General features: G+C 43.6%; 1 protein-coding gene across 1 annotated transcript in view; it reads left to right on the top strand.

The window, feature by feature from the left end:
• LOC128689595 (uncharacterized) overlaps nucleotides 1-26,550 on the top strand; it is a 268,208-nt gene that overhangs the window by 195,878 nt on the left and 45,780 nt on the right. Inside the window, exon 14 of the mRNA XM_070087727.1 lies at nucleotides 14,533-14,714. Within this exon, the coding sequence (XP_069943828.1) occupies nucleotides 14,533-14,714 (182 nt within the window). The remainder of the gene's footprint in view (nucleotides 1-14,532; nucleotides 14,715-26,550) is intronic.

Below are 26,550 nucleotides of genomic sequence, written 5' to 3'. Positions count from 1 at the left end.
CTCATCAAAATCTCATCATTTTTTGATCAGCAGTGCCACTCCTCCACCCCCTCTGTTCCTTCTGTCTTTCCACAGGATCTGATATCCCTTTGGAAAGATGGCATCTGTTACCATCCCTGTGAGCTTGGCTTCTGTGAGGGCTAGGATGTCTGGTGATGCCTCATTACTCTCTCGTGCCACTCCTTCCATTTATTCGTTATTCCATCAGCGTTGGTGTACCATACCTTCAGTTTCCTCTCCAACACTGTGTTTTGGGGGTCTGTTAGGGTCGGGGGGTTGGCAGTGTGCTGCTGGATCCTACAGCATAGTGTGGGGTGGGGAGTGTGAGTGTGGGTTGTGTTCTGTGTTGGGATGGCATGTTTGGTTGTGGGGTTCTGGGGATGGTTCTGTGTGTGCTTGCTCTTGTTGCTCTGCCCTGCTCTGGTTGCCCTCTGCTGATTCTGTCCTTGTCTCTCTTCCTAGCCCCTTTCACTTTTGTGTCCTCTCCCTCAGTTGCTGTCGTTCTGCTTTTGTTCTGTCTGTCTAGGAACACCCTTTTGTATGCTGACGATTCCTTCAACCATGATTTCTCCTGCAGGATCCTGTTTTGCATTGTTTCTGTTCTGAAAATCAGCTTGATCGACCGTTTTCTCCCCTTCAAGTACCCCCCTATTCTCTGAAAATTTACAATCTCAGACATGTCCTATTCACCTATTTCTTTGATGATGTTCTCAATCTCCTGTCTTTCTGCCTGCCGTCTTTCATTGTGTGTCCTTCCCTCGCTCTCCTGAAACCCATGAATAAACATTGACTTCGCCCTCTCCTCCTCCCATTGCCCTTCCCTCTGTGTTTCGGGTTCCTGTTTGTACATGGCCATTTTCTCCCTTATTTTTTCCTGAAGCTTTTGGTGGCATGGTCGTGCTCTGCATATGGCCTATCCCCCTGTGTGTGTGTGTGTGTGTGTGTGTGTGTGTGTGTGTGTGTGTGTGTGTGTGTGTGTGTGTGTGTGTGTGTGTGTGTGTGTGTGTGTGTGTACATGCGCGAGCCCACGACTGTGTGCCTGTGTACACGAGCGCGCAATAGCAGCAGCAGAAGGGTGGATCGCGTGTACCCTTGCAGGGGATTTACAGTGTGGCTTCAGGACACTGGACGTCGTCGAGGACAAGGGTCTAACACATTTCCAGAGTATGTCACTGGATGTGCCTCTCTCCAAGAAAGTGTTGTGGTGCATTACCACCGAAAAGAAGATTCACTGACATGTTCACAGGGAAGAGTGGTCATAAGAGGAACGCATACTCATTAAAAATCAGTGAGACGTAAGGGAGTTGTATAAGTGTGAAGGAATTACAAGCAAGGTATACGAGGGTGGTGTGGGCAGATGGGTAAGAGAAGTGCCAGCAGCGACGAAGGTTAAGGCAAGATACGTACTGAATAACAAAGTAAATACATTAAAAACATCTAGGAGTTGATCGTTATTATATTTATGGGGAATTGATAAATCGTGGGGAATAAGTAATGATTTTCGATCTGAGGAAGAAAACGGAAGCCCTAATTCCTTGCATCAGGTCAGGTCTTCCCAAGCAGCAAGGACGTGGAGAGTAATAGTGTTTAACTTCATCCTGCTAGAATGTTGTGTGTGTGTGTGTGTGTGTGTGTGTGTGTGTGTGTGTGTGTGTGTGTGTGTGTGTGTATGTGTGTGTGTGTGTGTGTGTGTGTGTGTGTGTGTGTGTGTGTCGTGCCCAATAGGTAAAACTTGCGATTTTGGCTTAAATAGCAACGCTCTTCTTGCCGAATAAGGCAACCGAAAATTTGTGTATGCAATAATTTCGCAAAAAAAAATATATTTCTTTGTGTTTGTTTATTATTAAATTATTGTAAATTTAACTAAAATATATTTAGTTGGATTAGACTAAATTAAATTGTACTTGTTATAATAAGGTTAGGTAAGTTTTCTAAGGTTCTTTTGGTACAAAATTATTAATTTTTGAATTAACATAAATGAAAAAATATGTCTTTAAACGTATAAATGAGTTCTTGTTAATTGACCAGTTTTATCTATTTGGCACGACATCTCTCTCTCTCTCTCTCTCTCTCTCTCTCTCTCTATATATATATATATATATATATATATATATATATATATATATATATATATATATATATATATATATATATATATATTGCAATAAGATCACAGTAAACAGGTGATACCACAATATGCAACACAACCACTGTGAAAATAATAAAGAACTTCCAAGAGTTTTCATGATTTCTCACATCAAAGAACTGTAAAAATAAAAGAACAATAAAAGGCTTTAATGTGGAGATAACACCTCATAGTCAACATCCGAACACCTCACCCATTCCTTTATGATGATGCGGGTGAGATGGTCAAAGACTTGTTAAACATAGCTTAAATTCTTCCCAAATTTTATTAATTTCAAATGAACCAAATTTGTATAATCCTAAGCCAATATTCATATTAAAATCAAAACTAATATTTTTGAAGCTGGATTTAGTTATATTTCTTTCATCCATAGACCTCTTTGATATGACTTTCTCGTCCTTTTGAAAATCAATTCTTCTTTCAGAGGGGCTCCTTGTCACGGCTTTTGGTCTGAGGAACTGGACCTTTCAGTCTTCCTCCGACCGACCCTAATCATCCCCATTCCTCCCTTCCATGCCCCATGCTTTCCTTCCCTACCCCATACATCCCTGCACTGCTCCATCCTTCCCTTCCTTTCCTACTTTTAGCCTCTGTGGTTCTCCTCTCAGAAACTCTAGCTCCTAGGTTTGGGAAAGGGTGTTGTTATCTGTCCCATTCCATTGAGATCTTTGGTGGTGGTGGTGTTTGCCATGGTATCTGGATTATCTGGGGATGTCCCGATTCCCTTCCGGAGTTCTGGGGAGTGGCTCAGGGTGTCCTTCGAGTGACCGGAATATCTCTGGAGGCTGCCTGTCGGTTCCGGAAGGCGTTGGCCGAGAGAGGTATGCCTTGTGATGGGTTTCCGGCCGTCCTCTCTTTTGTCCACTGAGGTGGCTCAGCAGATGTGTGGTTGCTATCCTGGATTGTTGGTGTACCGGCATGAAGTGTAGGGAATGGCAAGGGTTCCACGTAGCATCTGCACTGCTGGCCGCACTGAGGGCCTTCTTGGAAGCAGAGGGGAATATACAATCCCCCACCCTCCCTTTTTTTCTCTTCTTTTTTTAAATAAATAAAGAGGAAACTTATCATGGAGATCCATGCCCAAGACCTGCCTCCTCCCAGACCCTTTTCTTCAGCACCCCCTACAGACCCTGGCACGCCTTCGGACCATTCTTTGGACCTCTCTTCCAGCCTGGTACCTTCTTTGGGTAATGTTCAGTTACGTTTCTCTGGTACCACGGTTCCGACCGACCTTTCAGGCACTTCTGACTTACGTGCGGCTTTGACTACGATCCTGGCTTCGCCACATAGTGTGTTGATTTTCGGATCATGTACACGACTTGGGACAGCCCACCTCTAACCTTCCTCCAAATGACCTCAACTTGTTGCTGATGACCCTACCTCAACTTCCTCTCACGCTTCTGAGAAACGTCCAACTAAGCAATTCCTCACTTTATGCTCTGTGTTTTAAAGTCCTTAGACAAAATTTGTTGTGTTCCAGCCAACTTCATCTACTGACTATCTTTCCGACCACAGCATCAGCAAGGCATTCCTTCGTCATGCTGGACAAAACATTTCATTCCATGTTTTTAAGAGTGGCACACGCGACTTCCCAGTACAAAATGCAGAGCAGGCACATAACCTTTCACTTCTTTACATTGACAAAACGTCAGTTACGATTCCGTACAAAGCGACTTTCTCGGACTTTCTCGCGTGTAATGACGACATTCTGGAGCAACTTGACTTCCAAAGGCTCCCGATCATTAAAGTTGACACTTACATACTACTGCCTGTGAGCAGAGGCACTATCCTTGCAATACAGTGAGACTAATTTTTGACAGCTGTGAACTACCACAATCTGTTTACATAGTGGGACAACACCTACAAGTGTGGAAGGTGATCCCTACTCTGCAACAATGTAAAAAATGCTGGTGCTTCGGCCACCCAGCAAAATATTGCAGGTCAGAGGCAGAATGCCCTGTCTGTGGTACGACTGACCATAGCAGTCCATCCTGCAGCCTTCCTCCCTCCCTCTTGCCTTATCTGCAACAAGGTACACCCTACCAATTCTCTCCATTGTCCGATTTTCTTATGAGAATGGGAGATCCGTTGACTTGAAGAGAAAGAGGGCTTCTCTTATGCCATGGTGGTTTCCTATCTCTGCCTCTAAGGGAGATTCTCACGGCTCTCTTATTCAAGGGTCGCTAGACGGGCCCAGACCTCGGTGCCCCTTAATTCCCCAGTCAATTCAGTGTCCAACCCTTTTACAGTTCTGGGTTCTGAGGTTCCAACCTCATCTTGCTTTCTCTACTTCTTCACCTTCCCACTCGCATGTTTCAATGTCTACACGCCTCCTCCAATCTAAATCGATGCTACATACGCCTTCTTCTCCAAACACTACATCTTCATTTACGTCTAGATCTCATTCAACTCCCAAACCACATGACAATCCCAAACGTTATTCTCTCCCTTTCTCTGAGTCTAGATGTCTACCTCGAGATACATCTAATACTGTTGTGAGGTCCATCCACCCCAAATACAGTTGATCCCTCCCCTGTCCCTCCAGAAATCTCTCCTTGCCAAGACACCTCTACCCCTTCTTTGGTGTCTTCCGTTGTCTCTTCACTTATACCCAACCTACATCTCCCTCCACTGCCAAGTTCTCTTCCCCTTCTCTCTCATCTGAGACTATTGATAGTTGTGACAGAACCCACAGGCACAACACCAGACACAAACATATCTATGACATTCCCCGTGTCCGACTAAACCTTTACATAAATTCAATGTATGTCAAAGGCCCTAAAATCTGGAACACCCTACCTGAAAATTCCAAAACTGCAGACACATTCATCACCTTCAACTACCATCAGAAAACATCTTATCTCCCTGATACACCCTGTCAACTAATAATACGAACACCACCTGGTGGTTAACACTTACACTCACTCACCCATTTGACCATAAACAGAAATATCAATCTCAATCTCAAAATAATGAATCTTAACTAGTCATAAGTTGGCCTGTGATACTCCAATACTGAAACTATGTATAGTGCCAAAACAAAAGCATTCACATTGCTAAACTCACAAACTAGTATTTAGTCACTTAGCCATAATACCAACTTACCTCATAATTTTGTAATATTTTAAACTTAAGATTTAATATAAGTCTGCCCGAAATGCCTAGCCATGCTATGTGTTCTAGTGGTACACTCTGTAATTATTATTTTACTACATGTAAACCACACAATAACCAAATTCTGCAAACTCAGCATTGTAATCCTTATAGAGAATAAACGTTGAATTGAATTGAATGTCCGCTTTTATCCAAGAGAGAATACTTATGATGGATACCAGTCCACCTCCCCGACACTTCACGTTCTCACTTTCCACGCCTTTCTTCACGCCATCCCAATACTTCATTCCTTACTAGTTTCCTATTGTCTCTGTATGTTGACTTTACTGACCCACCTGATACGTAGACACCTACAAAATGTTATTGTTACACTCCATTAGCCAATCATGGCTTATTTACAGTGGAATATTCGAATATTCAGGGTGAGCTTCAGGTAATGCTCTTCTAGTTTTCCTGTTTGTGTTCGTTTGGGAGAACCAAAATCGAGCTTCGCTGTTTTCCGTCCCATCTCGGGTTATGTCTTATTACATTCGTCGGATCCTTTTCCTGATGGGGCTTTTAATGAAAGCGCACTTCTCGTGCACCACGGTATGCCACATTATCGGGTCCTTGTCTGTACTTCACTGCATTACACTGCAGCTTGCATCTACCTGGACAAGTTGTATACAGTGTGCTCTTTGTATATTTTTACTTCTCGTCCATTACTTATATGGATGTGGCATCTCTGATTTCTTCCGTACCTCCTCCTCTCCTTTAATTAGGAGATTTTAATGCTCATTATTTCCTCTGGGGAGGGTCTCACTGTAACTCGTGGCAAACAGTTAGAAGCTCTTCTCACTTCTCTTCCTCTCCATATTTGAAATTCGGGTACTCCCACTTATTTCGACCCTCACACTCCTATCTTTTCATACGTATTCTCGACCTCGTAGTCCACGTTGGCAGTTTGAACGAACAAATTGGGCCATAGATATACTTGCGTCAAACTGTTTTTAATAAAGAGCCTTCTTTATCCTCAACTGCTGAGCTACTACAACTATATTTGTCCTCTGTTCCAACCTCAGCCTCGAATACAATCCCTCAAACCTCAGATAGGCCTCTGTGGTCTCCTACTTGTGATCGTACAGTGCGTTTGCAACGTGCTGCATGGAGGCGATATCATTATAATAGGACCACAGACCGACTCCTTGATTTTAAACGCTCGAAAGCAGTTACCCAAAGTGCCATTCGAGAAGCTAAATGCAATTGTTGACAGGATTATGTATCTACCGTCATTTCGACTTCCTCTATGAGTGCAGTTTGGAAAAAACTACGGAATTTGAGTGGCAAATGTTCTCCAGACATGGTTCCGGTTCTTACAATTGCCGATGCCAGCACAGCAAGCCCTCCTGAAGTTGCTACAGAAATTGTCCCCCTATACCTCTCGCTTCTTTCCTCCAAGTCTGCCAGGGAGTTACTGCCTTGAGACTTTTCTTCTAACAAGGAAGAGTCTTATAATGTGCGTTTTACGCTTCTAGAACTAAAGTTAACACTTTCCGCTTGCCGATCGTCAGTCGCTGGGCCTGATGGCATTCATATTCCTATGCTTCAACATTTACATCCGTCAGCCCTTGCAATCCTCTTACATTTTTTAATCTTATTTGGTCGCAAGGGGTTTTTCCCTAGCTGTGGAAAACTGCTGTTGTTTTGCTTTTTCGTAAACCAGGTGCTTCAGGCCATGATGCCTCATACTATCGTCCCATTGCTCTTACCAGTGCAGTTTGCAGGTTGATGGAACGTCTAGTAAATAGACATTTGGTTTGGTAAGGGCCGCTCCACTATTGACCCCTTACTCTGCTTAGATACCCATGTTCTTTTAATGCCTTTGCTAATAACCACTCAGCTATTGCAGTCTTTTGTTTTTTATCTTGAAAAGGCATATGACATAACATGGAGATACAACATCTTGGCCTCCAAGGCAATCTATCACTTTTCCTTAAAAACTTCTTATATGAGTCATTTCCGTGTTTGGGCTAATAATTTGCTTTCCTCCCGGACTTTGTCCAAGATGGTGTCCCGCAGGAATGTATCCTTAGCACCACTCTTTTTCTACTTGTTATAAATGATCTTTCCTCTGTTCCCCCATCTAATATTGGGTCATTACTTTATGTTGATGACTTTCCTATAGCTTGTGCAGGCGCTGACTGTTGCCTGTTAGCTACCTCACTCCAGAATGTTGTCAACTGTGTTTCCCATTGGGTCACTATGCATGGGTTTAAATTTTCTGGTGCAAAAATGCACCAAATTACTTTCACCAGAGGTTTTGTTGTCTCTGATACTCCATTGTGCCTGTATGGCTCCCGTGTTCCTGAACGTGATACGGTCAGATTTCTCTGCCTTCTGTTTGATCGCCGGCTGTCCTGGAAACTTCACATTACCTCACTGAAAGCAACTCGCCGTAGCCGGTTGAACCTCCTTAAAACCCTCTCTCATCTTTCATGGGGGTGGGTCTTCGAACTTTCCTTCGACTGCATTCAACCCTAATTATGCAGAAACTAGACTATGGCGACCAAATATATTGTGCGACCTCTCCCGCAACTCTTTCTAAATGTGATCCCATCCATCATCAGGATTGGATGGAATGTCTATGTGCTTTCCGATCCTCACCTCTCGAGAGCCTATATGCAGAGGTAAATGTTCCACCCTTGAACAATCGCCGTGATGCCCAATGCCTCTGTTATTTTGTCTGCTCTCATGACCTTCACGATCCTTCTACATACAGGATATTAACGGACATTAGTAAAGGTCCATTATTTGTTTACCGCCCATGTTTGCTACATCCCTTTTCTCTTCATCTTTACTCGCTCTTGACTTCTTTCCAGTTGTCTCCTTTTATATGTACATCCAGGGAGGTTCCGACAATTCGTGTCTGTTCTTCCAAACTGCCGTGCACGAAAGCCCAACTATCTATAGTGGCTTCTCGTTCTCATTCTCGGGTCGTTGCAGTTTATACTGATGGTTCTAAATCCTCTGACAGTGTCGGGTTTGCCGTAGTAGTCCCAGACAGTGCTGTGCAAGGTCATTTATTAGACTCAGCTAGCGTCTTCACAGCTGAGCTGTATGCAGTTCTCATAGCAATTATCCGTACTGCATCCAGGCCTACCTCATCATTTGTGACAGCTTTGCAAGCTATCAAAAAATTTGATTCGTCTCATCCCCTAGACTTTGCTGTGCGATCAGTGGTACACGACCTTCCAGTTTCATATAGAGATAATTCATTCTCAGATTATATTTTTGTAATCTCTATCCATCTTTGCAAGCACTGGAAACAACGTTGATCTGAATTGATTCATAATACATTACATTCTATCACGCCGAGTTTAGGATCCTGGTCTTCTTATCATCGATATCATGGTTGGGAGACTACGCATTTCCCGTCTTCGCATCAGGCACACCCGTCTCACTCATGGGTATCTCGTGGAGAGGCGCCTCACTCTGTGCAAATTGTCAGGTTTCAGTTTCAGTTTACCATATTCAGTTAGACTGTTCAGTCTATCAGCAATCATGTGTAATTTACCTTCGATGTCGTCACTGCTCTAACACTCTTACTTTATCTTCCCTCCTCACTGACAGCTTCACCCTTGACACAGACTCCCTCTTTGACTTTTGTACAGCATCATAATTATTACACAATCTTTGATTATACTTCCTTTAGCACTCTTCACCGACCTTACAACCCCTACCTTGCAGTGCTCTATGGCCCTAGTGGCTTAGCACTTAGTTTTGATTATAATATTTATTATCCAAAAGGCTAGTAGATATGTTGAGCCCAATTGTTGGCAAAATTTGTAACTTTAAAAAATGGTATTGATTAATAAATTAAGCACCATGACTGACTTAAATTATTATAATACGGTTAGTTTTGATGTCACTTCTTTGTTTAGAAAAAGTTCCAGTTAATGATTTATTAAGATTTTATATGAAGAACTTGTTAATTACTATTTATTATTACGAGTACATACGATCATTCGTCTTATTAATCTTTGTATTGTTGATGCAAAGTATGTGTATAATGGCGAGTTTTACACTCAGGAGTTTGGTATGACATTGGGAAATCCCAGTAGAGTTAAGTGGTACAGATACATCGATGATATTTTGTGTCTAATGCCTAAGAATATATATATATATATATATATATATATATATATAGATATATATATATATATATATATATATATATATATATATATATATATAACCCATTTCCTTGTTGAATTATATAGTCCAGCTCATTCCACAAACTTCACTGTTGAGTTTGAATAAAATAACTCATTGCCTTTTTTACATGTTTTAACTATTAAGGGGAACTATGATTTTAAATTGAAAATATACAATAAACCAACAAATAACTGTTCTTATGTGCATAATTATTCTTCACATCATGAAAGAGTTAATTAAGCTGTCTGTATTCTCATCAACATTTTTGGGAGCTTTGCATATTTGCAGTCAAGAGTTCATAGATAAAGAAATCTTGCAGACAGCTAGTGATCTAAAATACCTAAAACACTTAATGATAAATCTTTTAATATTGCTAGAAATACTTTTTACATTTCAAAAAAGGACAATCTTATTCAACTAAGAATATTTTGGTTCTCCATTACCATGAAAACTTTTTTGATATACTACTTTCTCTACTTAAGAATTTTAATATCAAAGTTGTATTTAAAAATCTTGATACAGCAAAAAATTATTAAAAATACCCAAAAAATGCTGACGGCTGTTTACAAGATTCCTTACCACAGGGTTGCATGACCCTTGTGGGTTTAGTGCTTAGTTTTGATTATAATAAGAATAATACACGATCCCTTGTTAAAAATTGTAATAGCTTATGGTCAAACAGGGAAAGGTCTTGAACTAAGATTAAAACAAAATAAATTTAGCATTAGAATTGAATAAGCTCCATTTATGCGAAAGATTTTAACCATCCAAGTGATTTGCATAAGGCCAAGAAAGTTGTATCAAGCAGGTCTATGGTTGAGAGAATGGTTGAAGATACACACCTACAAACAGGTCTATAGTTGAGAGAATGGTTGAAGATACACACCTACAAACAGGTCTATGGTTGAGAGAAATATAATTAAATCGAGCTTCATAAAAAATAGTTTTGATTTTAATATGAATAATGAATATTGGTTTAGGATTATACAGATTATATTTATTTATAATTAATAAAATTTGGGAAGAATTTAAGCTATGTTTGACAAGTCCTTGTCCATCTTACCCGCATCATAAAGGAACGGGTGAGGTGCCTGGATGCTGACTATGAGGTGTTATCTCCACCTTAATTGCCATTTGCTGTTATAATATTTTTACAGTTACTTCATAATGTGAGAAATCACGAAAACGCTTGGAATTTTTCCATTTTCCACAGTAGTTTTTTTGTATATATATATATATATATATATATATATATATATATATATATATATATATATATATATATATATATATATATATATAAAACCACTCGCTTACAGCACCTACCAAATAATTCATTTTTATATTGGTACCAGCGGTGGTCGCAGCGTTGTTTACCCTGGAGACAGGAAGGAGAGGTATGAAGTCACCTTCACTTCATCATCCCATACAAGAAGCATCCGTCTCTCAACAAGTTATCCTGATGTCGTGTCTGCACGTTTGAGCATCCAGACACAGGTACAAGCAGGATCCAGGCCGAAATTTACCGAATTTCTTCGAGAACTGTAAGTGGCGTCACAGTGACCCCACGCTACAGTGACTCCACGCTACAGTATCCCACCGCTGCCACTATTTATAATGAGCTTGTTTAGTATTCTGGTAGCGGGTGGTTAATGATACGTCTTCGGAGGCTTCTTACTTTATTGTTAATGTCGTGGTGGGTACACAGGCTTGTGTTGTGCCCATGGCCCGGGCAGGGCCATCCCACGAGAGAGAGCTGGGAGGCCTTGTGTCTTCCTGCTAGGCCGCTGTGTGAGTGAGGGTGAGGCAAGTCTGGGCATACTGAAGTGGCAAGGCCTCTAGGTGGCAGCACCAGCGTGGCGCGAAATATGAACTAAGCTGGCAGACAGTACAGGCTGTCTACATACGTATATATATATATATATATATATATATATATATATATATATATATATATATATATATATATATATATATATATATATATATATATAATATATATATATATATATATATATATATATATATATATATATATATATATATATATATATATATATATATATATATATATATATATATATATATATATATATATATATATATATATATATATATATATATATATATATATATATATATATATATATATATATATATATATATATATATATATATATATATATATATATATATATATATATATATATATATATATATATATAATATATATATATATATAATATATATATATATATATATATATATATATATATATATATATATATATATATATATATATATATATATATATATATATATATATATATTATATATATATATATATATATATATATATATATATATATATATTATATATATATATATATATATATATATATATATATATATATATATATATATATATATATATATATATATATATATATATATATATTATATATATATATATATATATATATATATATATATATATATATATATATATATATATATATATATATATATATATATATATATATATATATATATATATATATATATATATATATGCTGTAGTCTACAGACCTCTTAACAACGTTATAGATAAAGCTAATGGGCAATTATATTTCTGAAGATGGCGTGCCGTATTTCAACTGAGAAGATAAAACCTACTAAAAAGTCCATTAAGAGGATGAACCTGAGAGTCATGAAGCTGTTCCTGGAAGAAGGGAAGTCCAGGTCTTGCTTCCCTGACAAGTTAGTGACAAATAATTCTAACTGAAGAGAATACATGACCACCATGCAAGGCATACAGCTGCCATGCACACGCCCTGCGAGACTCCACGGATGCGCAAAAACACCGCAACAAAAGTGAATGTGATAATGGTATACTGTACCAACAAGTTGATAAGACGCATGTGCAACTGTTAGGTATCTTTATTCCGAAACATTACGCCTACTCATCAGGCTTCTTCAGTCTAGTGCACAGGAGGCAGCAGCAGTAGTGGAGATGTAAAGACGATGTAATCAGTCCATCACCCTTGAAGACGTAGTTTTGAGGTGGTCAGTCCCTCAGACAGAAGGAGTATTGCAATACTCTTCTACTGCTTCCTCTGTACTCGACTGAAGAAGCCTGCAGTGTAGGCGAAATGTTTCTGAATAGATATATCTAACTGTTGCACCTGTCTTACTAATAACAGCAGCAAGACAAACATTTGTAGATGAATGGTTCAGAGAACCGACATGTTGATAAATTAGACACATGTGCAACGCTTGGGTATCTTTATTGAGGAAACGTTTCGCCACACAGTGGCTTCATCAGTCCATACGTAGGAGAAACTTGAAGAACAGGAGGAGAATGAGGTAATCAGTCCCTCAACCTTGAGTCGATGTGTTCAGTCCATCAATCTTGAATAGAATACGGCATATCAGCGGAGAAGCAGGAGTGGTGCAGCAGTCATAGGTGGTGTCACATTTGTTTAATGTGGAAGTAGGTCGTGCCCAAGATCTTAATACTTAGGAATTCTTCGCTTGCCTTATTCTTGGGCACGACCTACTTCCACATTGAACAAATGTGACACGACCTATGACTGCTGCACCTCTCCTGCCATACGGTTTATAAGCTGCTTCTCCCCTGATATGCCGTATTCTATTCAAGATTGATGGACTGAACACATCGACTCAAGGTTGAGGGACTGATTACCTCATTCTCCTCCTGTTCTTCAAGTTTCTCCTACGTATGGACTGATGAAGCCACTGTGTGGCGAAACGTTTCCTCAATAAAGATACCCAAGCGTTGCACATGTGTCTAATTTAAAGACAAACATTGCAGCCAGAGCGAGACCTCCCCACCCCTCTCAGTGATTCATGGCTCCCCCAACTTACTACTTCCCTCTTCTGCACCACCACCACCAGAGACGCCCACCATTCCCAAGTCCAATTCTGTTTTAATCGCTATCGTAACACCAGGCGTAGCTTCCCGTGCCTCCATTAAAGTGTTTCTGTTCACTTTTCCATTTTCCTGTTATGCATGCTGTTGATGTACGTGTTGAGCTAGTGGGCCAGCACACAGGGACGGCCCAGGTGATCACTTAAGTCTGCCAGTCAATAATGTCGCGATCTCTTCTCCACTTCAGCTAACATCATATTGCAGCATCTCTTTCCCCTCGTTGTGGTTCTTCTCCAGTGTTCCCTTTCCACTTCATTCTACCCCTCCAGTGTCTTCTCTCTCCTGTTTTCTGCCCTCCACCTTGTCCTGGACCATCTGCCTTCCACCTTGCCCTCCACCTTGCCCTCCACCTTGCCCTCCACCTTGCCCTCTACCTTGCCCTCTACCTTGTCCTTATACGTCAACAATATCGCAATATCTTATCTCAGATATTTTCCAAATTTCAGAACTCATTGCCTATCACATTTTTGAAGCACTATCGTTTACTGTTATATCAGAGCCTATCCTCACTCTAGAGCCTATCCTCACTCTAGAGCCTATCCTCACTCTAGAGCCTCTCCTCTCTCTAAAACCTATCCTCCTCGCTCTAGAACCTATCCTCGCTCTCTCATCCTGGTGGTCTCTCTTAATCCCTTCATCAGATGCCTTTTTCTTAATCTTTAGTGTCTCCCTCCTTCACTATCTCCCTAACTGCCTGCCTCCCTCCCTACTTCACTATCTCTCTCACTCATTGCCTCCCTCCCTACTTCACTATGTCCCTCACTGCCTGCCTCCCTCCCTCCCTACTTCACTGTTTCCCTCACTGCCTGCCTGCCTTCCTCCCTCCTTCACTGTCACTGGCGTGCCCTCTCACAACCTCCCCTCCAGCTTCCATCTTTTCCCTAGAGGTTCTCTCAATCCCTCCCTCTCCCTCCCAGAACCTGTCTTCCTCACTCCATCTTCTACTCCACAGGTCATAATTCCTCTCTCGCACACCTCATTCCACTTAAGCGTGTTACTCCTTCCTTTCATTGTCTGCCCTCCACTGTCTGCCCTCAACTGTCTGCCCTCCACTGTCTGCCCTCCACTGTCTGCCCTCCACTGTCTGTCCTCCACTGTCTGCCCTCACTGTCTGCCCTCACTTCAGAGTCGAGGGTCGGGGGTGCGCTGACGGGGCGAGCCGGGTGTGTGGCCCCGTGGATGACTCTGGAGGAGGTTCTTCCAGCCCCGCCATGCTGCTGGCCGGGATCCCAAAACCACCAGACCCACCCCACACCCGCAGGACCCCGCCAGACCACGAGGATGACCAGGAGAGCGATCACGCACATGGTGAGTCCCTGGCCGCTAGTGTACGGGCGTGGGGAGGGCAGGGGAGAGAGAATAGGGATGTAAGAGGGTTGCTGGGGTGAGATTATCGGGGCGCCGGTGGAGTTACGGCACGTAGGAAGGAAGTATAAACGAACAAGAATGTAGAATCATGAAGACTAAAGGTCCGAAAAAAGAGTGTGCTCTTTTTATATACCTTTGAGACGGGTTTCGAAAGTTGTGGCTGTCAAGCAGCCTCGGCAGGTCAGCTGCTGAAGACTCAAAACCCATCATATCAGATGTAGGAAACAGGAGTAGGGATGCAAGGGAGAATATTGGGAAAGAGTAGATAATAAGAGGAAGAGGACTGGATAGTGTGTAGGTAGGACGCAAGGAGAGGAAGTGGGTAGGGTAAGATACAGAAGAACGAGAAGTGAGAGATAGAAGGGATGAGGTCAGTGAAGGAAAGAGACACATACGGACGAGTAGGGGGAAAATACATAAGATGGTGATACAGAAGAGTAAGAGACGCAGAATATGTGGGAGGCAATGCATGAGAGGAATGGGGGTCTGTGAAGAGTGGGATGGTGGTAGGAAGGAGTGGAGTGGTGGTGGGAAGGACGAGGTGGTGGTGGTAGGAAGGTGGGGTGGTGGTAGTAAGGCAGGGGTGGTGGCAGGAAGGTGGTGTGGTGGTAGAAAGGAAGGGGTGGTGGTAGGAAGGACGGGGTGGTAGTAGGAAGGAGGGAGTAGTGGTAGGAATGAGGTAGTGGTGGTAGGAAAGAAGGGGTGGTAGTAGGAAGGAGGGGGTAGTGGTAGGAATGAGGTTGTGGTGGTTGGAAGGAGGGAGGGTGGTGGTAGGAGGATGGGGTGGTGGTAGGGTAGGGGTGACCAGAGGAGGCCAGAAAGGTGTGGTCGCGCCTGAAACTTGAAAGTTCGTCTAGTCTTAGTCTTTTCTAAACTAAACCTATCTGCACAAAACTAAACCTCTTAGTCTGTTTAAAACTAATCGTCCTAGTCTGTTGAAAGCTAAACCTCCTAGTCTTGGAAGCTAAACCTCCTAGTCTTGAAAGCTAAACCTTCTAATCTGTTTAAAGCTAAACCTCCTAGTCTGTACAGACCTAAACCTTTCAGTGTGTACAGAACTATACCCGTCTTGTTTGCTCAACACTTTACTTACTCGTAGTCTGTTCAAAACTAAACCAGTTAACCACCAGTCCACTCAAACTTAAACCTCTTACTCTTAGCCTGTTTTAAAAGAGAACCTTCTGCACGTTCTGGATGCTTCAAAGTTTGACCAACCTCGCCATCCTCCCACATGTTTACACAACAAAGTGTCAGTATTTACCGGTGACACCAGCAAACTCATCTTCAAACTTCAAACTCATCTTGTTTGTTGTCATGGAGTCTGAATTTCACATCTTGGCCCCGCTTCTTAACCTTAAATCTGCTGGTGTAATTGGTTCTTCTGGGTACATGGGTCTTTTTTTTTCAAAACTGACTACCCATTTTCAGTTCCATTTATTCGCTGCCTTCATATGTGAACAGTATTTTCTAAAAAAAAAAAAAAACTGTTGTTATAATATGTAATATGGGCAAATAGATGAGATACACGGTCGACTACAGAAGTGACTAAATTTCGAGACTGCAGAAACAGTGGGGAGGTAAAAGTGATGGGTTCAATCCATTAACTTCGTAGTAGTAGTTTTGAGGTGGTCATCCTCAGCCTTGAGGAGTGTTTAGTTCTGTCTAGTCCTGAACAAAGTTGCTGTTATTCAACCAGAAAAATCTCCCAGGTGCAAGTAAATAGTTGGAGATGAGACACAACAGTGAGGAGTGAAGTACACGCACCATCTCGCTGTTGCTAAACTATTATGTTCTGCACTACGGTTGTAATGCTACCCGGCCACACAACTCTTCAAACAATAATGATAAGGACACTGGTAACAGATGATCCCTTTTAGTACAGCGTTGTACATATTAAAAGGTATTGTCTCTTAGCAGTGTCTTCATCCCAACTTGTCGGCTTTTACCACTGTCTACCTCGCTTCAAACAAACTAGGCGAGTGCAGCTAGCAAATCACCAGAGTGCAGTTCAGATGTTTACTTAGTGCTTGTGGAGTGAGAGTTGTAGTTGCAGAAATTATAGAATTATTTTTTTTCATTTATGTAAATCACTAAACCCGTATGGATCATTCAGTACCAGCAGAGGTGGAGACTCGATTCCTCCTCTCTGACCAGTCAGACTTGATAAATGAAGATTAAGACAAATGTGCAACAGTTCGGTATCTTTATTGAGGAAACGTTTCACCTGCACAGTTGCCTTCTTCAGTCATATATAAAGGGAGCAGTAGTAATGAAATGAAGATTATGTAATTGGAAAAAAAAGTATTTGAGGTGGTCCGTTCCTTAGACTGGAGAAGAGTTCAGCTCCATGGAGGTACACTACTCTTAATACGTACCGTTTGGTTGTTGCTATGATGAGATGTACTCATTAAGTACAAGAGTAATATTGTGTGTGTGTGTGTGTTCACCTAATTGTGGTTGCAGGGGTCGATTCATAGCTCCTTGCCCCTCCTCTTCACTGGCCTCTACTGGGTTACTCTTCCCACTCCATGAGCTTTATCATACTTCTTCTTAAAGCTATGTATGGATCCTGCCTCCACTACATCACTTCCTAGACTATTCCACTTCCTGGCAACTCTGTGACTGAAGAAATACTTCCTAACATCCCTGTGATTCATCTGTGTCTTCAACTTCCAACTGTGTCCCCTTGTTGCTGCGTCCCATCTCTAGAACATCCTGTCTCTGTCCACCTTGTCGATTCCTCTCAGTATTTTATAAGTAGTTATCATATCCCCCCTATCTTTCCTGTCCTCCAATGTCTTCAGGTCGATCTCCCTTACTCTTTCCTCGTAGGACATACCCCTTAGCTCCGGAACTAGTCTTGTTGCAAATCTTTGCACTTTCTCTCCCCTCATGGAAGGTTCCTTGATGTTGGTGAGGGGCTCTTGATTTAGGGAATTGGATCTGTGCTCCAGTTCCCCGAATTAAGCCTGAATGCCTTCCACATCCCCCCCAGGCGCTGTATAATCCTCCGGGTTTAGCGCTTCCCCCTTGATTATAATAATAATAATTTGCACTTTCTCTAGCTTCCTTACATGCTTGGCTAGGTGTGAGTTCCAAACTGGTGCCGCATACTCCAATATGGGCCTAACGTACACGGTGTATAGGGTCCTGAATCACTGCAGCAGTGATTTGGTTGATGTGCCTCTGGAGATGTGCCTGGTGTTATACTCACCCCAAGATTCTTTTCCTTGAGTGAGGTTTGAAATCTCTGGCCCCCTAGAGTGTACTCCGTCTGCGGTCTTCTTTGCCCTTCCCGAATCTTCACGACTTTCTCTTGGTGGGGTTGAACTCCAGGAGCCAGTTGCTGAACCATACCTGCAGCCTCTCCAGATCGTTTTGTAATTCTGCCTGGTCCTCATCCGATTGAATTCTTCTCATCAACTTCACTTCATCTGCAAACAGGGACACTTCAGAGTCTATTCCTTCCGTCATGTCGTTCACAAATACCAGAAACAGCACCGGTCCTAAGACTGACTCCTGTGGAACCCCGCTCGTTACAGGCGCCCACTCTGACACCTCACCAAGCACCATGACTCGCTGTTGTCTTCCTGACAGGTATTCCCTGATCCACTGTAGTGCCTTCCGTTATCCCTGCCTGGTCCTCCAACTTTTTCACTAATCTCTTGTGTGGAACTGTGTCAAACGCCTTCTTACAGTCCAAGAAAATGCAATCTACCCACCCATCTCTCTCTTAGAAAATGCAATCTACCCACCCATCTCTCTCTTGTCTTACTGCTGTCACCCTGTCATAGAACTCTAGTAGGTTTGTGACACAGGATTTCCTGTCCCTGAACCCGTGCTGGCTGTTGTTGAGCTCGTTCCTTTCTAGGTGCTCCAGCACTCTTCTCCAGATAATCTTCTCCGTTACTTTGCATATTATACGTCAGTGACACTAGTCTGTGGTTCACTGCTTCATGTCTGCCTCCTTTTTTTAAAAATCGGGACTACATTTGCTGTCTTCCATACTTCAGGTAGTCGCCCTGTTTCTACAGATGTGTTGATTGTTGTTAATGGTACACATAGCGCCTCTGCTCCCTCTGTGTACTCACCTACTTGTGGTTGCAGGGATAGAGTCTTAGCTCCTGGCCCCGCCTCTTCACTGGTTGCTACTGGGTCCTCTCTCTCCCTGCTCCATGAGCTTTATCAAACCTCGTTTTAAAACTATGTATGGTTCCCGCCTCCACTACGTCACTTTCTAGGCTATTCCACTGCCTGACAACTCTATGACTGAAGAAATACTTCCTAACATCCCTTTGACTCATCTGAGTCTTCAACTTCCAATTGTGACCTCTTGTGTCTTTGTCCCTTCTCTGGAACATCCTGTCTGCAGTATTTTATAAGTGGTTATCATGTCTCCCCTGACCCTCCTGTCCTCCAGTGTCGCCAGGCTGATTTCCCTTAACCTTTCTTCACAGGACATTCCCCTTAGCTCTGGAACTAACCTTGTCGCAAACCTTTGCACTTTCTCTAATTTCTTGACGTGCTTGATCAAGTGCGGGTTCCAAACAGGTGCTGCATACTCTAGTATGGGCCTGACGTACACGGTGTACAGTGTCTTGAACGATTCCTTACTAAGGTATCGGAACGCTGTTCTCAGGTTTGCCAGGCGCCCATATGCTGCAGCAGTTATCTGGTTGACGTGTGCTTCCGGAGACGTGCTCGGTGTTATACTCATCCCAAGATCTTTCTCCTTGAGCGAGGTTTGCAGTCTTTGGCCACCTAGTCTATACTCCGTCTGCGGTCTTCTGTGCCCTTCCCCGATTTTCATGACTTTGCATTTGGCGGAGTTAAACTCAAGAAGCCAGTTGCTGGACCAGGTGTCCAGTCTGTCCAGGTCTCTTTGAAGTCCTGCCTGGTCCTCATCTGATTTAATTCTCCTCTTTAACTTCACATCATCTGCGAACAGGGACACTTCTGAGTCTAACCCTTCCATCATGTCGTTCACATACACCAAAAATAGCACTGGTCCTAGGACCGACCCTTGTGGGACCCCGCTCGTCACAGGTGCCCACTGTGATACATCATTACGTACCATGACTCGTTGTTGCCTCCCTGTCAGGTATTCCCTGATCCATTGCAGCGCCCTTCCTGTTATATGCGCCTGATCTAGCTTCTGCACTAATCTCTTGTGAGGAACTGTCAAGGCCTTCCTGCAGTCCAAGAAGATGCAAACCTTTGCACTTTCTCCAATTTCTTGACGTGCTTGATCAAGTGACCGTTCGTGTGTGTGTGTGTGTGTGTGTGTGTGTGTGTGTGTAGTGATCAGTATGTGCTCAGACAGACTCGATTTACTTAAAATGTGACTGACAACAAAAAGTCCAAAAATAAGCTAACTTCTCAACCATCAAGGCAATCGAGCAGCTTGAACAATATGATGAACCATTCGTCAAGCAGCAATAATACTCGAAGCAGAAGTGAACAACAGAACGTTAGGCAATGAATCAAGGACACACAAAGAAAGATCCTAACTGCCGACCTTCAACAGATCCTACACAAAAGGCAAAAAAACCTTATTAGTGAAACTGAGTTCAGTAATTCCAATTTCCAGACTATGACAACGTGTAGATGGCAGAACAAATATAGGTTGAGAGAAACTCGAAACCAAGGATATCGAGTGTCACATAACACATCCTCTGAAAACGTTAAATATCACTAATTTTAAGTTATGCTCTGTGAACAGAGTTACGCAGTGTTATGAGATGTATATCCCGGCTCACCAATGCATACATAGCAAAAACAGTGTCTAAACACGAGCTGAGGAGAATAGTATTCTCCCAGACAGAACAAGAGATGAGATGTTTCCTCAGCGAGGAACAGAGAGAGAGAGAGACATATCAGCAAGGTCCGTATATCCAACATCAGGTGACTTGTATCAGGTTAAACCTGGCACGAACTGCGGAACAAGCGAGCAGGTAGTTAGCAGCAAGCTGGCAGCCAATCAAAACTCTCCAACAAGGAGCACAATGAAAGGAATAGTTGTTACATTCTACCTACACACAAAAGTTAATAATACAAGTCAAAAATATAAAGCATAAAATTTTCATTTTAGCCATTAATAAAAACATCAGCAATATAAAATTATATGAAAAAGCTATATATAATATATTACTGCATCCTTTCTCTGAGGTCGCAATACCGCCACCATCACTGCCACCACTGCCACCACCACCATCACTGCCACCACCACCATCACTGCCACCACTGCCACCACCACCATCACTGCCACCACCACCATCACTGCCACCACTGCCGCCATCATCATCACTGCCACCACTGCCACCACCACCATCACTGCCACCACTGTCACCACCACCATCACTGCCACCACTGTCACCACCACCATCACTGCCACCACCACCATCACTGCCACCACTGCCACCATCATCATCACTGCCACCACTGCCACCACCACCATCACTGCCACCACCCCATCACTGCCACCACTGCCACCACCACCACCACTGCCACCACCACCACCACTGCCACCACCACCATCACTGCCACCACCACCATCACTGCCACCACTGTCACCACCACCATCACTGCCACCACCATAACATTGTATCAATCGCATCTGCTAGAAAAATGACAGGATGGATAATGAGAACCTTCAAAACTAGGGAGGCCAAGCCCATGATGACACTCTTCAAGTCACTTGTTCTATCTAGGCTGCAATATTGCTGCACTCTAACAGCACCTTTCAAGGCAGGTGAAATTGCCGACCTAGAAAATGTACAAAGAACTTTCACGGCGCGCATAACGGAGATAAAACACCTCAGTTACTGGGAGCGCTTGAGGTTCCTAAACCTGTATTCCCTGGAACGCAGGAGGGAGAGATACATGATTATATACACCTGGAAAATCCTAGAGGGACTAGTACCGAACTTGCACACGAAAATCACTCACTACGAAAGCAAAAGACTTGGCAGACGATGCACCATCCCCCCAATGAAAAGCAGGGGTGTCACTAGCACGTTAAGAGACCATACAATAAGTGTTAGGGGCCCGAGACTGTTCAACTGCCTCCCAGCACACATAAGGGGGATTACCAACAGACCCCTGGCAGTCTTCAAGCTGGCACTGGACAAGCACCTAAAGTCAGTTCCTGATCAGCCGGGCTGTGGCTCGTACGTTGGTTTGCGTGCAGCCAGCAGCAACAGCCTGGTTGATCAGGCGCTGATCCACCAGGAGGCCTGGTCACAGACCGGGCCGCGGGGGCGTTGACCCCCGAAACTCTCTCCAGGTAAACTCCAGGTAAACTGCCACCACCACCATCACTGCCACCACCCCCATCACTGCCATCACTGCCACCACCACCATCACTGCCACCACTGCCACCACCACCATCACTGCCACCACCACCATCACTGCCACCACCACCATCACTGCCACCACTGCCACCACCACCATCACTGCCACCACCACCATCACTGCCACCACCACCATCACTGCCACCGCCACCATCACTGCCACCGCCATCACTGCGATCACCACCACCATCACTGCCACCACTGCCACCATCATCATCACTGCCACCACTGCCACCACCACCATCACTGCCACCACTGTCACCACCACCATCACTGCCACCACTGCCACCACCACCATCACTGCCACCACCATCACTGCCACCACCACCATCACTGCCACCGCCACCATCACTGCGATCACCACCATCACTCCCACCACCACCATCACCACCGCCACCTTCACTGCCACCACCATCACTGCCACCACCACCATCACTGCCGCCACCACCACCATCACTGCCACCACCATTACCGCCACCATCACTGCCACCATCACCACCACTATCACCATCATCACTGCCACCTTCACCACCACCATCATTGCCACCTTCACCACCACCACCATTGCCACCTTCACCACCACCACCATTGCCACCTTCACCACCACCATCACTGCCACTTTCACCACCACCATCATCGCCACCTTCAACACCACCATCACTGCCACCTTCACCACCACCACCATTGCCACCTTCACCACCACCACCATTGCCACCTTCACCACCACCACCACCATTGCCACCTTCACCACCACCATCACTGCCACTTTCACCACCACCATCATCGCCACCTTCACCACCACCATTATTGCCACCTTCAACACCACCATCACTGCCACCTTCACCACCACCATCACTGCCACTTTCACCACCACCATCATCGCCACCTTCACCACCGCCACCATCACCTCCACCACCGTCATCACCATCAACACCGCCACCGCCATCACCTCCACTGCCATCACAATCAACACCACCATAATCATCACCACCACCAACACCACCATCACCACCATCATCACCACTATTGCCATCAACACCATCACCAACACCATTACCACCACTACCACCATCACCACCATCATCGACACCAGCACCATAGCTTCTCAATTTCCCCTGATACAGGCACATCTGCACCTCCATGAGACTTGCCTGTATCACAGAGAAGAGTTTACCCCTGAGACTCCTCCTCCTGTTTTAAATTCCACACAGCCTAAACTGTCTGTTTTCTCTGCTTCTAGAGTGATAGAGGCGAAGGCTCAGGAGCGACCTTGCTCTTCTACTCAGACATCTTCTCAATTTCTTAAAAATTCCACTGCTTCATTTTCTCCGCTTCTTTCGCAGTACATTCATGTTGTACGCTTCTCTTCTTCCACTCTACAAGTTTCCACAATCCCCACTTCCTGATGAATGTTTATGTTCCTGTATAGACCTCTATGATGAATTATGTTGAAGATAGAATCTTTTTTCAGTATTCTGAAGCTGTACTCCCAAGAACGCAGGCGGGAGAGATACATGATCATATATACGTGGAAAATCCTAGAGGGATTAGTACCAAACTTGCACACGAAAATCACTCCTTATAAAAGCAAAAGACTTGGCAGACGGTGCAACGTACCCCCAATGAAAAGCAGGGGTGCCATTAGCACGATAAGAGACAACACACTAAGTGTCAGGGGTCCAAGACTGTTCAGCTGGTTCCCAGCATACATAAGGGGAATTACCATAGACCCCTGGCTGTCTTCAAGCAGGCACTGGACAGGCACCTAAAGTCAGTACCTGACCAGCCGGGTTGTGGTTCGTACGTCGGTTTGCGTGTGACCAACAGCAACAGCCTGGTTGATCAGGCCCTGATCCACCATGAGGCCTGGTCACAGACCAGGCCGCGGGGGCGTTGACCCCCGGAACCCTCTCTAAGTATACTCCAGGTATAATAAACCCCCAGTTCAACTCCTGTGATATATCGTGCATATTTTATATCGCCGTTTCCTTTCCTTCAGACGAGGAAACGATAAAAGTCATTTCAACTTACGTACATGATATCCATTGCTCTGTAGATTCTGTTTCCTCTATAGACCGATCAACTACCAGGTCATCTTACATGCGGTAAACCTCTAGAAGACTCGACCACCCTCTCCCCTCCCCTCCTTGTCTGCTGTATCATTCAGTGTCACAACTATAAGCTTAACGTTTGAAGCCGACTGAGAGAGACTTTCTAAGGTATTCACAGAGTAACAGAAATCAAGAATGATTCACGTAAAACTGAGCCGAGTGAGGCTGCACCTGCCAGTTGTTGAATGGACCTTCCTCAAGTTATACTTCACCATGGCTCAAATTTTGAAGCTGGTCAAATAAAACATTCAGAAATTAAAGCCGACAGCTTTTGGAGGAAGTTAAAGACAAGAAGAGTGTACTAACAGGTAATGACTGGTGCCTCCAATAACTGGATGACAAAATTTGACGAGAAGAAAATTTGGCTGTTGTGACGTTAAATCTTTACCAGAGTTAAGGTCAAAGAAACAATATTTTTTTTCAAACTTGTCCTACTGATCACCCAGTACAAGCATGTTATTGTGTCTGTGTTATGTTCAATGCATTTATTAACAATACTTTTGAGAGGCAGTGGGAAATCCTGGCCATTTTATATTTTTTATAGAGTACTTTGAAACTGAATTATTAACACAGATTTCGCTTCTGTTTGTCCAAAATAACAATATTTTCAGACTTTATTAAACAAATCAAAATCATTTTTAACCTTCCAACAAATTCGAATATCATGGGAAGTAGAAGTTGAACTTCCTTACCTTAATGTTCTCAATGTTATTTTTCATGTCATGACCAACAAGAGAAAATCTCCGTAGTTTTGTCTGTCTCCCCAGAGCTTGTGTGTACTCACCTAGTTGTACTCGCCTATTTGTGGTTGCAGGGGTCGAGTCCTAGCTCCTGGTCCCGCCTCTTCACTGATCGTTACTAGGTCACTCCCCCTGAACTGTGAGCTTTATCATACCTCTGCTTAAAGCTATGTATGTATCCTGCCTCCACTACATCGCTTCCCAAACTATTCCACTTCCTGACTACTCTGTGGCTGAAGAAATACTTCCTAACATCCCTGTGATTCATCTGTGTCTTCAACTTCCAACTGTGTCCCCTTGTTGCTGTGTCCCATCTCTGGAACATCCTGTCTTTGTCCATCTTGTCAATTCCTCTCAGTATTTTGTATGTCGTTATCATGTCCCCCCTATCTCTCCTGTCCTCCAGTGTCGTCAGGTTGATTTCCCTTAACCTCTCCTCGTAGGACATACCTCTTAGCTCTGGGACTAGTCTTGTTGCAAACCTTTGCACTTTCTCTAGTTTCTTTACGTGCTTGGCTAGGTGTGGGTTTAATATATAACCAATATACCCTACAGGGTATATTGGTTATATATGGTTATATATGGTTATATATTGGTTATATATCGGTTATATACCCTTCAGGGTATATTGGTGAAGGGCTCTTGATCCAAAGAATTAGACCTGATTACCCCTACCCCTTCCCTCCTTTCCTACCCTTTAGGTCTTGGGGGATATTTTCCTTGCATGTATCATCTCCGTTGAGGCCCTCGGTGGTGCTGGTGTTTTGCCGTGGTATCTGGAACACCTGTGGATGTGCCGAGCTGCCCTCCAGAGTTCCGGTGGGCAGCTTCGTGTGTCCTTGGAGTGGCAGGAGTAACCCTGGAGGCTGACTGTCGGTTCCGGGAAGCGGCGGTCAAACAGGACACGACTCTTAGCGAAGTTCCGGTTACTTTTCTCTTTTTGTCGGTCGAGGAAGCTAGGTGGATGTGAGGTTATCATCTTGGATTGCTGATTTACTGGCATGATGGGTAGGGTAAGGGGCGGTTTCCATACAGCAGTAGCGCCTCTTGTTGCGAGGAGATATACGATCTCTATTTTCTACAAAAACTGAAAAGGAAAAAGGAACCTTAATTCATGGACAGTCTAAGAGTTCATGTTTTGCCTCCTCCTAGCGGGCCCCTTACCTATGCAACACCCTTACCTGACCCCGACCCGACCACAGTCCTTCCTTCAAGCTCGGTACCGTTTTTTTGGACAACATCTCGTTGCCTACTCAATTTCTGATACTGGTGTTCCAGCTGACCCATTGGATACCTCCGACCTTCTTTCTGCCTTGACTATGCACCTGGTTTTTCCCACGACAGCGCGTCGATTTTCAAATTAGTCGTAAGTCACAGAACAAATTGGCTAGACGATTTATATTTTATTCCAAACATTCCTTCTCGTTCCAACCCTAGGAAATGCGCTGCCTGGAAACCAGTGCCTCCTCCACTCTGTATTCCATTGACAGTCTTGAGTGAAATTCTTTTCTTTTCAGCCAACGACACCTACTAATTGCCTCACTAACCATTGCATTAAGAAAGCACTTTTGAG

The sequence above is a fragment of the Cherax quadricarinatus genome, chromosome 22 (assembly GCF_038502225.1).
Source record: "Cherax quadricarinatus isolate ZL_2023a chromosome 22, ASM3850222v1, whole genome shotgun sequence".
Lineage (NCBI taxonomy): Eukaryota > Metazoa > Arthropoda > Malacostraca > Decapoda > Parastacidae > Cherax > Cherax quadricarinatus.
The sequence above is the reverse complement of the archived record's forward strand: the minus strand, read 5'-3'. Positions and strand labels throughout refer to the sequence as shown.